The sequence below is a fragment of the Pteropus vampyrus genome, unplaced genomic scaffold (assembly GCF_000151845.1).
Source record: "Pteropus vampyrus isolate Shadow unplaced genomic scaffold, Pvam_2.0 Scaffold633, whole genome shotgun sequence".
Taxonomy (NCBI): domain Eukaryota; kingdom Metazoa; phylum Chordata; class Mammalia; order Chiroptera; family Pteropodidae; genus Pteropus; species Pteropus vampyrus.
The window spans coordinates 900,186-915,752 of record NW_011889414.1 but is presented as its reverse complement, the minus strand read 5'-3'; the positions used below and the strand labels follow the sequence as shown (position 1 = coordinate 915,752).

Sequence of the window (15,567 nt, the reverse complement as noted above, 5' to 3'; positions counted from 1 at the left end):
CCCGAAGCAATCACTGATGCAAAGGAATTCTGAAATCCAGCCCGCCATTGTTATCGGAAATGCTACTCTGGAGGTGGGAAGTATTACTTGAATAAGCCCAGTTCTCCTTGGCTTCTAGTTATACCCTCTGGGCTCTGAGAGGATTTTCTTTTCCATAAGAAAAGGCCTATGTGAATTTAGGCCAGCTTACTGCCCATAGAAAGGTGGGGGCCCAGAGGCCTCTTCTAACTGATAGTTTTTGCCAATACAATACTTTGAAAACTTTTAGCCCAAACTGATAGTTTTTGCCAATACAGTACTTTTTAAAACTGTGGGTTTTCCGTATTATTGTGTTCGCTTCGATCACCAAAAGCCACATACATAATTAATTTCAAGAAGACACTACTTCAGCTATAGGACAACATCCTTAATATTCTTAAAAACCCTTTTGTTTAACTGAGAAGGTCTACTAGGCACCATCTTAAATCTTCTTCTAAGAAGATTTAACAAAGATTCTACAGTCATACCCTTGATTACTCTTTACCCCTAGATTGGTACTTATTTTGAAAATCTGTTGCCTGCTGGAAATGATGTAGGACAGGGTAAATGTCCCCAAGTTGGTGGGTAGACCAAGCCCTGCATCGAGAGAAGAGAGTCCTTTGGTGGAGAGTGTAGAAAGAATTCAACACACATGCCAAAGTGAGAGTCAAAAGGACAGTTTATTAGAAAAGGGGTAATACTCCAGAGAGTGTTGTCTCCTCTCAGAGGCAGAGCGTAAGGACAGCATGAGAGGCAGAGAGAGAGACAGAGTAAAGGCACTGAGAGGGACAGTGACAATAGTGACCAGGACAGTGAGAGAGACAAGAGTAAAAACATTGAGAGAGACCCTCGGTGTTTAGGGAATTCAGTTTATATGTCATTCTCTAGTTTCCATTTCCTTTGATATAGACATACAATGAGGAAGGGGAAGAATATGCAGCAGTGAAAAGGTAAAAATATGTAGAGTGAAGGGCATGCTGTCCGTTCCTAGCCTTTAATCTATAGGTTCCCCATGATTTTAGCCACAGGGAATGACTTTGTTGTTCCTGTTTCCCTAGCATAGGTGTGGGGAATGGGCTTTTAACAACCCCAGTAGAAATCGTCCTTTGTTCTGAAGGAGTCTTCCTGGCCTGGATGCAGGGCCAATCAGTTTATTGCAGTGTCTGATTATGGTTCATTAACATTTTAATTCTCTTGCTTCCTCCTTATATTATAAAGACTGGAAATAAGAACAAGTTTTCTTTTCTTTATTTAACTCATCCCTCTCTGACAATATCCATGCCAGCTAGAAGCACCCCAATGGCATTTTCAACATTCTACCTCTAGATCTCTTCAGCCAAATCCACAAATTTATTAAGCACATTTTCTTTCTCCTAAATTCCCACAAGCAACATTTTCACCAATTGTTTCACCATTGTATAACAGAATCACACTTGATCCAGCTTCCATTGTCCTTACTACTTTTCCAGCCTCTCCTAACAGTTTGTTCACTATTCCTCCAGCCTGCACAAAAGTCTCCTAGCTGCTTTTCATTCAAGTCTTCACTCACCATCCAGTTCCAAAGCCAATGCCACATGTTTAGGTTTTTAAGACAGCACCACACACCGAGGTACAAATTTATGTATCTGGTATCTACTGTTATATAACAAATCACCTAAAACAAAAGCTTAAAACAACCACCATATTATTAAGCTCATGGATTCTATGGGTCAGGAATTCAGACTTGTCTCTGTCCCACAATATCTGGGGCCAGCTTGAAAATTCAAAAAGCTAGGGGAACAACGCAAACAGCTTGGGACTTAGATTATCTGAATTCTTCTTTATTTACATATCTGAAGACTGGGCTGAAATGACTCTGAAGACTAAGTTCACCTGGAACTGCACAAAGTGCCTATACAATGCTTCTCCCTGTGACTAAGGGCTTTCTTACAGCATAGAGACTTCAGGGTAGTCAGACATCTTACATGATGGCTCTAAGAGTGAGTATTCCAGCAAATAAAGTCAAAGCTATATGGCTTTTTAAGGCCAAGTCTTTTTAGCATCAGTTCTGCAGTATTCTATTGGATGAAGCAGTCACAAGCCCATTGAGATTCAAGAAGGGACACAAATGAAATATTAAAGAATTTGCACTCAGGTTTTAGAATCACCATAGTAAGCTTATCTGGAATGGTTCATTTCTGCTCTGTTACATCATTTGGGATTACACATGCTTTTGTGACCCCCTGGCAGGTGAACTGGGGACTAGCTAATTTCAAATACTGGTTGATATAAACTGAAGCTCCTCAGTTTTCCATGCGGCTAGCTCAAACTTCCTCACATGGCAACTGAATTCCAAGAAGGCAAGTCCTAAAGTACAAACCCTTACCAAGCTTCTGCTTCCATCACATTTGCTGATAGCCCACTGGCAAAAGCAAGGCACATGGCCAAGCCCAGAATCGGTGTGGAAGGGCAGTCACATAAAGGGCACAGATACCAGGATTCGTTAGAGACCATTAATGTAACAATCTACCATACCTGGCAAACTCCTATTCATCTTTAAAGACTCAGTTCATGCTTCACTTCCTCCATGTCCTCTCTAACAGACTGGGTCATCAATTGTGCCTCCTTTGGGCTCCCACAATGCTCTATACACATCTTTACTTCTGCTCTTATCCTGCTGTTTTTTTGTTTTGGGGGGTTGGGGGGTTACACCTACAGCACCTGGTCTTCCTAGGTAGTCTCCCATCCAGGTACTAACCAGGCCCAACCTTGCTTAGCTTCTGAGATCAGATGGGATCTGGCGTGTTCAGGGTGGCATGGCCATAGACAACCCTGTTGTTTTCTAATTATCTATATACCATTTCTGTCTCCCCCACTGGACAAGCCTCTGAAGGCAAAGATTGTGTTCTATTGATCTTTGTATTCTCAAGGTCTAGCCCTATGCTAAGAACATTGTGCCTAGAACAATGATGTCTTTTAATTATTTGATTAATTAAACATCCATGAATAAAGTCCTTAAATGCTGAAAATTATATCTCCATTGGTGCTTTGTCCTCTCATCCTCAACCCTGCATTCTAAGAGATAACATTTATATTTTTGTCATACTCTATAACTACACATGAGGTTCTTCAGGGAGTGACCTCACTCAGGGAGCGACTTCACTCAGAGGTGACATTAGCTAGAGATTAGGGGAGGCACAGAGCATAGAGCAGTGGTTCCAAGATTTTTTAATTCCATAGACTAGTCACATTTCCAAAAAAAGTATAAGGATCCACAGAAGGTTATCAATTTTTTTTGCCTACTAAGAACATTAAAAACACACATACCATCTACCACCACCACTTCCAAACAGCAGAAAGGTGTAACCTTAGAATGAAAGTATAGGCCTTCCCAAGGAAGGAGAGGTATGTGGCATAAGTCCTCAATTAGCCCAAAATTAAAACTCAATAGTGTGGGCTATCTTAACACCTGAAAAACTGGGAGGGCTTCAAGTGGCCTAACCAAAAGTTCTTCTCATTAACTCTTCTTATAATGGGGACTAGGCATAGTTCCTGTTTGTCCCTTAGTAGCAGGCTTCAGTTCCCTGCCAGCCCACAGAATTATTCAAACAAGCCCATCACATCTTCCCATGGGAAACAGGCCTGCCTTTTTGATACTACAAAGCCTGCCTCCTGCAACTCATAGTTGTCCATTCTGTTCTCAAGTGCAACTCCTATGTGGTCTTGCATGGCATGTGGTGTCTTCCTCTGAGCTGTCAGTGTATGTAACTAATAAACCACTGTTGATTTCATCTGTCCTGTGTCAAATATCATCTGTTCAGCCAAATTGAAAACTCTAGAATGGGAATCTCCCCTCATCAACAAAGTGAAGAGGAAGCAGTCAGAACAAGGTAGCAATCTGATTTCTGTTCAGAGTATCCCACATTGTCCTTGTTTTTCTTATTTTACCATGGACCAGTGAATCCAGTCTAATAGGTATCTGAAGATCCACCCTGGGAGCAGTAGAAATCATGGTACAAAGAGTCAGGAGATCTGCAATCTAGCCTTTAAGAAATCATTAGCTTTCTTGCGCCTCAGTTTCCAGCTCTAAAATGATAAGATGTTTTCTGCCACCTCAGTGATTCTATAAAGACAATCTGATAAAATCAGTGAATAAGAAGAGTAAATGGGTAGTAAGTATTTCTTTAGTCATCCTAAAGAAATGTGCATTTTTAGAGGAGTTTTTATCCCATGTGTCTCAACTGGGGATGGTGGGAGAAGAAAGATCTGTGGGACCAATAGGGCAGCCACAGTTTGTTAGGAAATCTTGCCTTGGGTAGATGCTTCTAAACCCTTCCTGTGTGCAGCATTTTTATTCTATCCCATTAGTAAATGGGAGTTTTTAAATCTCCTCCCCTTCACCACCCTTGTTCCTAGAACATCTCTTTTGAGCCATTAACTCCATCCAGCTGGAGACCTTGCTTAAGCAGAAAAACAACTGCCACTCCCTCTAGAGCAAGAGGCCATGGGCCTTGGGCTAGCGCTGGTCTGTGGCCTGTAAGGAACCAGGCTGCACAGCAGGAAGTGAACAGCAGGCAAGCGAACAAAGCTTCATATGTATTAGTAGCCACTCCCCAGCACTAACATCACCACCTCAGCTTCACTTCAGATCATCAGGCATTAGATCCTCATAGGAGCACCAGTCTCTGGTGCCAAAAAGGTTGGGGACCGCTGCTCTAGAGTCCACACTCCCCTCCCTTCCTAAAGTGCTTGGGGACCCAGAAAGTAGGCCAGGTTCTCATACTCTTATCAAAATAGCATAGCTAGGCCTTCTACCTAGCAACACTCTGAGACTGGGCTATAGAGTAGGAAACAGAGCACAGGGTCTCAGCCAGCCAGTGTCCAGATATCTCCTGGAATTAAAGGGTCTTTGGGTATCCCCATGTCCTGTCAAAAAAAAAAAAAAGAAACTCTCTAGTTCCTGTGTGTGTGTGTGTGTGTGTGAGAGAGAGAGAGAGAGAGAGAGATACAGAGACAGAGAGAGACAGAGACAGAGACAGAGACAGAGACAGAGACAGAGACAGAGACAGAGAAAGGAGGAGGATTAGGCTCCAAGCTAAAGCAACTGTGTTCCGATAAGATCAATCCCTGGACTTAGAATCAGAAAGCTGTTAAGCAGGAAAAAAATTTAAAAAATAAAAGTAAAAATAAAAACACTGCATGGAGTGACAGGGAGGAGGCCAGAGTGTCTGGAATGCAGGAAGATGAATGAGAAAGATGAGGTGGTGGTGGATAATGGCAGCCAGGGTCCAGGACATCCAGGGCCTCAAAAATTACCCTACAGAAAATGAGAAGCCCAGTTACCTGATCTGTGAAGAGGACAGTCTTACCAGACCAGTGTTCTGCAGTCCCCAGATTCTGGAGAGCTGTGAGAAGTGCAGACTCAGGCAGCTCTACTGCTAGACTAGGGAGATCCCAGGTGGGCAGGGCAACTGCATTTTTCATAAAGTACCCCAGAGCTTCTGTTGTTTACCAGAACGAATGGCCTCTGGACTTGACCACCCATGAGGCTCCTTCTTAAGCTAACAAGTTCCATCACTCTCAAGTGCTGGAAGCCATCTAATCTCCAAGGGTGGGAGAGGGAAGTCAATCTCGCACTTGCTAGCCCGCATTTGGCTTCCAATGGTAGCATTACAGTAATGGAAACTGCAGCAAAGCTGCCAGGGCTGACTTCTATGAGGAAATATGAGAATGCACAGGCAGACTGCAGGAAGGCAGCATCAGCCCACAGGATGTCCTGACCAGAATTCACACAGTGGCCATGAGAATGCAAATCAATCAAAAAAATCCATTGTTCAAAAAAGTTCACCTTACCTGTGGGTGAGAGAGACAAGTCATCAGTATTGGCAATAAAAAAAAAAAAAAAAAAAACAAGAACTGGTGACATCAAGTTGACGGACGTGTGCCCCAGGAAATTAAAAGCTTGGTCTCCTTTCTAGTTGGTCCCATCTACTCCTCAGTCCCACAGTTCCATAATTTCCCCTCCCTCTGGGCTGGGATACAGCAGTGGAGTGGCTCAGCACTGAAGACTTGGGAGTTCCACAGCCCAAGTAGACTGACCAGCTCTCCCACTTACTAGCTATGAAATGGGGTGGGAGTGTGATGGGATGAACCCAGCAGATTGTCTGAGAAAGGGGTTAACGTGAGCGCGAACAGCATGCCTAGCACAGTGTTTGGTAAAAAGCAGCACTCCTTCCCTTGTCTGAAGATGGAGCACACATAGTGTAGGGACTTGGAGTACAAGAAATCACGAAGCAAAACCTTCTAGCTGTCGGCGCTGAGAGGTGCCAGCCCAGGAACTGAGACGGAGTGCCCCAGAGCAGAAAGCCCTTGAAGGGCTGAGGAGTCTACAGAGGAGGGGGTGGGGCAAGGCTGGGGACCAGGAAAAACTGGGAGCAGTGCCTGCCTTGCTTCCAAAGGGCTGCTCCAATGTAAAAGAAGGAGCGGGGTGGGGACCTACCACCTTCCTTTGGAGAAAGCCTGGAAAATTCCAATTCCCAAACCTCTCACTGTGAGGGGCCTCCAGAGGAGATGAGCTCTAGCTGAAACGAGAACGAAGAAGCAAGCGCACTGCTCAAGGGGACTGTTGCGGGCCTCCATCCTCCACTCCTCATCCCTTGGTTTTCCCACAGGATTCGAAAGCCTTGGCCAGAAGAAAGGGTTAAATCCTTAAAAGGGGGGTAATCATTGCGGGGCTCTGGGAGGCAGCCCCTGAGCTGCCCCACCCTGATCCCCGGGTTCCCTGGCCAGGCTCATCAGCCAGAGTAAGGTCCCCCTTCTGCGGCATACTGCCACTCTTCCACACCAATACTGGCCACTGCCTCCTCCTCCAGCTATCCTATCTCGCTCCCCCTCAGCCTCCGATTGGCCGAGCCCCCACCCTCACCCCACCCCCAGGCCCTCCCGCTCCTCTCCCCCTCCCTCACCCCTGGTGAAAACTGCGGGCGCTGGGCAGGGTGCAGCAACTGGAGGCAGCGGCGCGCCTTGAGGCTACAGCAGCGGAGGACAGGAGCTCAGGTGGGAGTGGGAGCCACGGCGGGATCCAGGGAGAGGTTCCAGGTGCCCATGCAAGCCCTCCCAATCCGAGGCTTCGAGAAACGGTCTGAGGGCGCCCTGGGAAAGAGCCACGCAGTGCTTGGGGAGGGGTCAGCCCAGGCAGAGGCGGGAGCGGGTCTCAATTGTCACAGGCCGGGGGCCTCGCTGCACCTCACCTTTTGAGGAGGGCGTCCAGGGCTTTCGTCTGCTGCGGGGATGGTTGCCTGGAGCTGGGGCAATGGAGGAGAACCGGGAGAAGGGGCGCCAAGGACAGCCTTGGGTTCCGCTCTCCACCCAGACGTCCCCAGACCCAGCTTGCAAAGGTGGGGGGAGGGGCGTTGAAGTTGGGGCAGGGGGAGAACAGAGAATGGCAAGCTAATGAGCTGGGTGCGGGGCATTGAAGAATGGGAAACCGCAGTGCCGCGGGTGGAGACTGGGAGGAAGGCAGACAGACCGGGGAGGGGAGAACTGGAAAATGATGAGAGAGGGGGAAGGGGGACCTCAATAGAGAAAGGAGAAGATTGCAATACGGAAAAGGAATAAGGGTGGGGCTAGTCGAACAGGGGCTAAAGAGGGAGGGAGTGCAGAGCTTCTCTTGGTTCTGGTCTGCGAAGGCAAAGCACATAGGAGATGAAAACAGGCTGTGCCTCCCCTACCGCTCTCTAACCTTCCCTTTGGCTCTACATCCCCCTTCAGCTCCAGCCCCTTTTCCCTTTCTAGTTGTAGCAGCCACTTCCGTTTTAGATCCCAAACTTGCAGCACTCCTCTGTAATTCAGTGTCTGAGAATCAAAGCCAGAAACACATTTCACTGACCCCTCTTTCTTCTCCAATAGCAAGCCCAGGTCCCTCTAGGCAAGGGTCAGAGACAGTATTAATTGTAGCCGCAGTCTCAGTGGGACTCCAGACCGCTCTGCCACAGGACAGCACTGGGGACCCTGGACAGAGCGAGAGGCCCACCATGCGCACCCGGGCTCACACTCACAGCTGCACGCCTGCAAGCACCACTGTAGGCTGTAGACAGGCTTGGTCAGCTCGCCAGGATGTTGGTCTAGCCTAGGCTGCAAAATAAAGACAAGGCAGAGAGCCCAAGCAGCAAGGCTACTGAAGCCAGACTGGAAAACTGCAGGCCCAGGAATCCTGTCCAGAGAGCTGGACATTTGGAAACATCTTGGTTTCTATGCAATCAGACAACATATTCAGTAAGAATATGTTCACTTTCCCTCACACTCCCGTAGCCTGTCCTATCTCAGAGCACCTTAGCCACACACACCCAACATCATCGCTAACCACAGTCACTAAGAGGATGGAAATTAGTTTGTGAACCACTTACTATGGAGCAAAGTGCCAGATGTTCGTCACGTTTTCTTAATGACATCACAGCTCTGTTGGTCTCTAAAGCTCAGATTCATTCATTCATTCATTCAATATCTTTTCAGCATTTGTTATGTGCCAGGAACTGTTTGGACATTGGGGATTTTCCTCTGAACAAGAAATCCCCGAATGGGCAGTTTTTGTTTAATGAGTAGAGAGTTCTGTTATTACAAGATAAAAGAGTTCTAGAGATTGGTTATGCAACAATATAGATGAACTTAACACTACTGAACTGTACACTTAAAAATGGTTAAGATGATAAATTTTGTGTTACATGTACTTTACAATTACAAATAGGAAGTCCCTACCTTCCTGAAGGGAAAAGAAATTAGGTAAAGTTAAAGTCACTTACTCAGAGCGAGGGTACATTCCCCCTCCCCCTCTTGCTTTCCCTGAGGAGAAAAGAACAAGTAGCAGCAGTGTCACTTGCATAGAGAATGACTTAAATGTCTGCCATGGCCATATGGAAGTAAGTGTGGACACATCTGCCTCATCTCCTGGCTGATTCTCATCCTGTTCCTACCCTCAGATCCAGAACTGAGCTCTTGACACCATGAACCCTGCCATCGGTATCGCTCTCCTGCTAACAGGTACTGGGCAAGGGGCAGGGCTGGGATTCCAAGCACCCTGGCTTCCTTTCCTTCAGAGAAGCTAGCTCAGAAGGTGGAGGCGACTAAGGGACCCAGGACTAGAGGGGATGAGGGAAGGAGGCTGGGGTCTGCAGCAGGGAGCTCTGGGGTGGGGAGAGGCACTCAGAGAACAGACCCTTGAACTCTCCCTGGCCAGGCCCTTCTCTACTGTTAATGTGGATGGAAGGCCCCCTGCTCTACAGGTCCCCCCAATTCAGAGAGGCACTGCTCGTGCCAGTCTTGCAGGTAGCCAGTGGGCAGAAGGTGACCAGCCTGACGGCCTGCCTCGTGGACCAGAGCCTTCGTCTGGACTGCCGCCATGAGAATACCACCACTATACCTATCCAGTACGAGTTCAGCCTGACCCGTGATTCAAAGAAGCATGTGCTTTTTGGCACCGTGGGGGTGCCTGAACACACATACCGCTCCCGGACCAACTTCACCAGCAAGTACAACATCAAGGTCCTCTACTTATCCAGCTTCACCACCAAGGACGAGGGAGTATACACATGCGAACTTCGCCTCTCTAGCCAGCACCCTACCTCCTACAACAAGACTGTTTCTGTGTTCAGAGGTGAGGCTAGCCTACAGCAAGTCCAAGTAAGCTGGGAGAGGCAGGCTGGGGAGAAATGGGCTGCCTAGGACAGCAAGCAGTCCCCTTGGCGGGGCCAGAGAGGAGAGGGGCCCTATAACCTCCCTCCCCTTCCCCCAACTGCTGCCTGTGCCCTGAGTAATCACTGCCTTCAGTGTAAATGGGGGGAAAGGCTAAGGGGACAGTCAGACAGGCAGAGTGGTGTAGCAGAGGCTTCCACCATGACTGCGGGCAAATCACTTGATCTCCCCAGCGCTCCTTCTCCTCACCTGGAAAACAGGGTTGTTGCCAGCTACCTCACCCACAGTTTTCTTGTGAGGATGCTTACTTAGTAAAGATTTAATATGGTGTTTGTTCAAGGGCTCAGGAACCCGCAAATGGGAAAAATGGTTCTATTAGACCAAGTTGGCCCTGGTTCCAGCCAAGATATCATGGTGCCAGCTTCCCCATGTGCCCTTGCTCAGTGCTTGTGGCTGAGTCCTGGTCTTTCTTCATTCCTGCCCTACCCCTTTACCCCATTCTCTCTCCACAGATAAACTGGTCAAGTGTGGAGGCATAAGCCTGCTGACCCAGAACACCTCGTGGTTGCTGCTGCCCCTGCTCTCCCTGCCCCTCTTGCAAGCTATGGATTTCATCTCCCTGTGATTGGTTGGACCCACAAAAGACACAGGAAGCCACAAGGCCTGGTCCCGAGATCCTACTTCTCTTGAGTCGGCTGCCCCCCTCCTCCAATCCCTTATACATCTTGGGGGGAAATGGGGACCCCACCCCTCATAAGGAATTCCAGTGCTGCATGCCATTATCTACCCACTCCCCCACTGCCACCTCACATTCTCTCCTCACGCTACTGGCTTTTTGTCCTCTTTGTTCCAGAGCTGCTTCTGTCTGGTTTATTTAGGGCTTATCCATCCTTTTCTGTGGGAGTTTGTGAAAAAGGGAAGCCAGTATTGGGGACCTGATGGAGAGTGAGGGCATGTGAGGGGTTGTAAAATGGAGAAGTACCAGTCGCTGAGGGAGTCATCCTTGCCCACCGGGACTAGAAGCCTGGGAGAGACCATGATGAGGAGAGAGGTGGGGTATGTTTGGGTCTAGTGAGTCTCCAAGCAGGCAAGGAGGCACCCAAAGACCCTGGTTGTGAGGGCACCACTAAGCAATTGTGGTCCATCACATGAGAGGAGTACTGAGCATCTCCAGAAGCATTCTCTGCCACAGCAAAAAAGCTGTCCTCTTACCACTGCAGAAGTCCCCTAGGGGCCTTGGGCCAGAGGCATGGTCCAGTGGAAATGCAGATTCTGCCTGGGGAACAGTGCTAATAGAGGGTTGGAGAAGCAACGTAGAGGAAGGGTCCATCATACCTCCCTACCTGAGAATGCTAAAAATCGGAGCCTACTGTCCCTCACTGCCTCAACCAGCAGTTGAAAGGGCGGTAGAGTAGGAAAAGTCCCCTCCCTGGCTGTCCCAAGTTTCTAAGAGCTTCTGGAACTCCGGAGGCAGCAAGGCAGGCCAGAGGGAGCCCCAGAGCTGTGCAGTTTGGCTCAAGTGTTTCTTCAGGAGGCTTTTCCTTCCCTCCCAGTCAGTGCCACCCTAACTGACTGGTGCCTGATCCTCAGACAGCCCCCTGCCCTACAGGCCTGACTTCTTGGGGATCTCTGAAGAACCTGAGGCAGGCCATGGAGTGAGACCCACGAGAGGACACACCTTGAGAGATGGCTTTTCCCAACATCCAGCTTCCCACCCAGCGGCTCTGCCCACATAGTTTATGGCATCTCAATGAGGAAAAAAAAAATGCACAATAAAACCAAGTCTCTGGAAACTGTCCTGACTCTGCTTTGCCCCTCCGTGTGTCCTCAGGCATGCCCTCCTCCACGCATCCGGGAAGTCCAGCCTGCCACCTCTTCCTCTTTGCCTTCATCGGCCCTTCTCCTCCCTGCCACCAGGGTGGACTACTGCATGCTGGGCTTCTCAGAATGACTTTAACATGACACATTTGCCCAAATAAATGAATGTTCCATCTCTGCTGACTCACCTGGTAGGAATGACAGACTCATCTGCCAACGTGTGGGCCGAGCCACATGGTCCTGGCTCCAGAATATGTTAACAATCACTAAGGTGTAGAGTCTTCTTTTTCTTCTCAGATTTGGTTGTTCTCAGAAATGTCTCCTTGAGTTGACATCTGCTGTGGAGAGGGCAAGTGCTGGGGCAGGGAAGGAAGCAGGGAAGGGGCACAGTGGGAGCGACCCGCATCATCAAAGTGTAAGGACAACATCTCTTCTTAAATCCAATATGGCCAAATAAAAGTCTAGGGGTGGGGAGATGCACTGAGGCCCATCTCTGTCTCCCTCCCCTAAAGGGCAATTAGTAGACTGATGAGCATCAGGGCTCATCCTGGCATTGGGGGCTGGAACAGGATCACAAGGTGGTTCCAGGTTCCAGTTGCCAGCCGAGTGAGGCAGCCCCCAGACATCCTCTGCTTTGCCAGGAAATTTGGCAGTGGGCAGGGGGATGGCAACTATCCAGAGGCTGATTCATTTGGTATTTAGCACTGGATAAGAGGATTCTTTCTGAGCATTTGCTTAAAGGCCCAGGATCTAAATTCATGCCACCAGCTTCCAACCCTCCTGACAGCTCCCAGCAATGCCCCTGTAGTAGCCCCTGTAGTGACCATACCCAAAAAGGGCAAGAGAGGTCCACAGGAGGAGATAGCTGCCTGTGGCACCTACCATGATGCCCACCCATCCCCATGTTGGCTGACAGTCATTCAACATGGTGCAGCTACCATGGAGTCTCCAGAGGTAGGAATGTCAATGGACACAGGCCCCTCTTGTTCTGCCTTGCTTTGAGCCTCCAGCACTGTGCCAAGAAAATGAGAAGAGACTGTGGGGGCAGGGAGTTCAAATGTCACCCTTAGGGTAGTAAGAGGTAAAGCTGGAAGGTTTTTCTGGAAGGAATTGGGAAGCTAAGTGAAAATACCATAAGACCCTGGTACCTGTGCAATGCCTCATATATGGTCTTTGTCATACCCTGGCACTGTTTACCTGAAGAGTTGAGCAGCCATATTCTACAAGGATTCTGGGGAGACAGTATTGCTCTCTGCAGCCATGCTTAGGGGAGAAGAACCTGAGGCCTGCAGTGGGTAGGGTTAACTTATGAAGCCACAGAGGCCATCAGAGGACCAAAGACTGTAGGAAGACAGGAAAGGAGAAGGGAACAGGCCTGGGACTGAGAAGGGGCCCTACGACTTAGTCAGATCCATCAGGCCTCACAACATAAGCCGAATCAGAAAGACCATGCTGTGGACTTGGGCTGCTGCGGGCTTTCAGAGGTAGGCACAACTGCCACCAGTTCCTCTCTGGTCATGTTGGGAGGTCTTGTGAAAGCTGTGGGATGTCTGCAGTGACTTGGCTAATTATAAAGAGGGCTAGGGCAAGCCCTCTGGTTCCCACACACATGCCCCAGACCCCAACTCATCAATCTACTCCCCACCTCTCCTCACCTCTCTCCCGTGTCTCCTCAGCCATCTCATTCCCCACATTAGGGCATGGAATTCTTGTTCAATAGCAACAGAAGCTCCTCTCCATACCCCCATTTTTGATTAGATCGTCCACCAAGACAGGAATACCTGTAGGGAGCACAGTGGGAGGGTCTCACAGACTTCGAGGGACTCCCTCAGGAAGGAGGGGATCACCATGAGGAGACCCTAGGACTCTCACCAACCAACCAGTAAATTTGCCAGGTGTCCAGGGACCTGTGACATGCGTCCTCCAGCCTCTTCAACATGACTTTTACTTCTCCATGTTTGCAGTTTTCATGTTGTAAAGGGCGTATTTGTCTTTACATATGAAAGAAGCAAATCCCAAATTAAGAATAAATCATTTCCTCATCTACTGTTGAAGAAATCTTAGGGCTGGAGTCCTTTGGAGTACTGGCAAAGTGTGAGGGTCATCAGCTCTTTTCTGCTCAACCCAGTCGTAACTTCAGGACAAAGGTGGGTTTGCCTTCCTGCCCAGAGCTCTCAGCCCCAAATATCCACCCACCCCTAAGCGGGGATCATGTCCTGTGAAGACTGCCTGGAAGAAGGAAAACCTGGGGACAGGTGACAGTATGGAAGTGGACACATGGTGTAGAAGGCAGCTCCCTTGCAGCAAGATAAGCCTATGTAGTAAGTTCTGCCCAATGAGACATAAGCACAAAATGACGTGTGTAATTTCTACAAAGTGCTCTTAAAGGGAGAATATATGCCTTTTTCTCCCTTTCACTTTCATAGTGGCTGGAATGTGGAGTTGATGGCTGGAATTAGAGTAGCCATCTTGGACTATGAGATAGAAGCATTATGTTATAAATGACAAAGCACAAGATAGCAGCCTGGATTCCTAGTGATGGTAGAGCTGTCAGAGCAGCTGTGAAATACTGTGTTTGCGCTACTGTTATTTGGAGTTTTCTGCACTCACAACTAAACCTAAATGTACTTTAAAAAAAAACAGAAGCTATTATTTAACACTATTGAACTGTACACTTAACAATGGTTAAGATGGTAAATTTTATGGGTTTTTTTTACCAGAATAATGATAATTTTTTAAAAAAGACAAAAGTCAAATTCATATAGACAAAGTATAATGGTGGTTGCCAGGGACTACAGGCATGAGGGAATGGGCAGTTATTATTTAATGGGTACAGAGTTTCAGTTTTGCAAGATGAAAAGAATTCTGGAGATTGATGGTGGTGGTGGTGGCACAATAATGTGAGCGTACTTTTAATGCCACCAAACAGTACATTTAGAAATAGTAAATTTTATGTTATGTGTATTTTACCAGTTTTTGGTTGTTCTTTTTTTTTTTTTTTAAGGGAAGCAGCCAAGGCACAGGGGAACTTTTTGGAGTGCTTACACAAATGCATACATTGCTCAAAATTCATCAACTATACACTTAAAATGGGTAAATTTCATCAAATGTAAATTTTACCTCAATAAAGTGTTATAGAAATATATATGTAGGGTTCTTTGCCAGGCTAAAGGGTTTCCCAGAGGAAGAGTCATGAGTACAAGTTAGCACTAAAAGCAGGCTCTACTATTTTGTAAGCTAATTACAAAAAAAAAAATTATTTTATTTCTTCTATATCGTGAAAAGCTTGGGAAGGAATAGCAACCATTGTGTATTCACTCTAGGGACAGGTCTTAGCTCCTCTCTTGGCCAACTCACAACTTGGCTGCTATGACAGCTCTCAGAGCACATGGGCCCATCATCAGAGTCCCTGATCTAGTAGATATTAATTCAAACATTTACTATGTGCACACTCAGCTTCCAGTCAAGATGGCAGAGTAGGCAAACACTGTGCTCTCCTCCTCCTACAACCACCTCAAAATTACAACTAAACTATAGAACACCGTCATTGAGAACTACCTTAAGTCTAGCTGAACAGAAGTCCTATAACTAAGGATATAGAAGAAGCCTTGGGAAGACTGGTAGCAGGGTGGAGACACAGAATAAGCTGATTCCACACCCACATGAGGCAGTTAAAAATCAGGAGGTGTATATCAGCTGTGGAGGTCACCCCTGAGAAGTGAGGGATCCCAGCCCCACATCAGGTTCCCCAGCCCAAGGTTCCAGTGACAAGAAGAGAAGTCCCCATAACTTCTGGCTGTGAAAGCCAGCAGAGATTGTGGCTGAGTGAGACAGAGGGCAGCTAAAGTCCCAGGCACTCTTCTTAAAGGCCCATGCATGGACTTTTCACCGCTCTAAGTTCCAGCACTAGGACAGCAACTCGAAAGGTGCCAGGAACATAAAGGGAGAAACAAAATTGTCTAGCTTTGAGGCAAGAGCTGGAGAAGCAACTTTCTCCCAGACAGAAGTGCTGGTAGAAGCCACTGTTCCTTTGTTGAGCCTTCCCTGTACCCAGCCTACACACGC

At 47.7% G+C, this 15,567-nt stretch overlaps 1 protein-coding gene and 1 non-coding gene across 2 annotated transcripts; one reads left to right on the top strand and one right to left on the bottom strand.

Moving 5' to 3' along the window:
* Window positions 1-2,706: 2,706 nt before the first annotated feature.
* Window positions 2,707-2,825, bottom strand: LOC111733763. Its single transcript, XR_002778162.1, has one exon. It is a non-coding gene; the product is annotated as a 5S ribosomal RNA (ribosomal RNA).
* A 4,119-nt stretch (window positions 2,826-6,944) lies between these two features.
* On the top strand, window positions 6,945-11,685 carry THY1 (Thy-1 cell surface antigen). The gene is made up of 4 exons (XM_011384927.2): window positions 6,945-7,053; window positions 8,973-9,033; window positions 9,311-9,646; window positions 10,197-11,685. The coding sequence occupies exons 2-4, from the start codon at window positions 8,997-8,999 to the stop codon at window positions 10,307-10,309; spliced, it is 486 nt and encodes a 161-aa protein (XP_011383229.1). The 5' UTR covers window positions 6,945-7,053; window positions 8,973-8,996; the 3' UTR covers window positions 10,310-11,685.
* The last annotated feature ends 3,882 nt before the right edge of the window (window positions 11,686-15,567 follow it).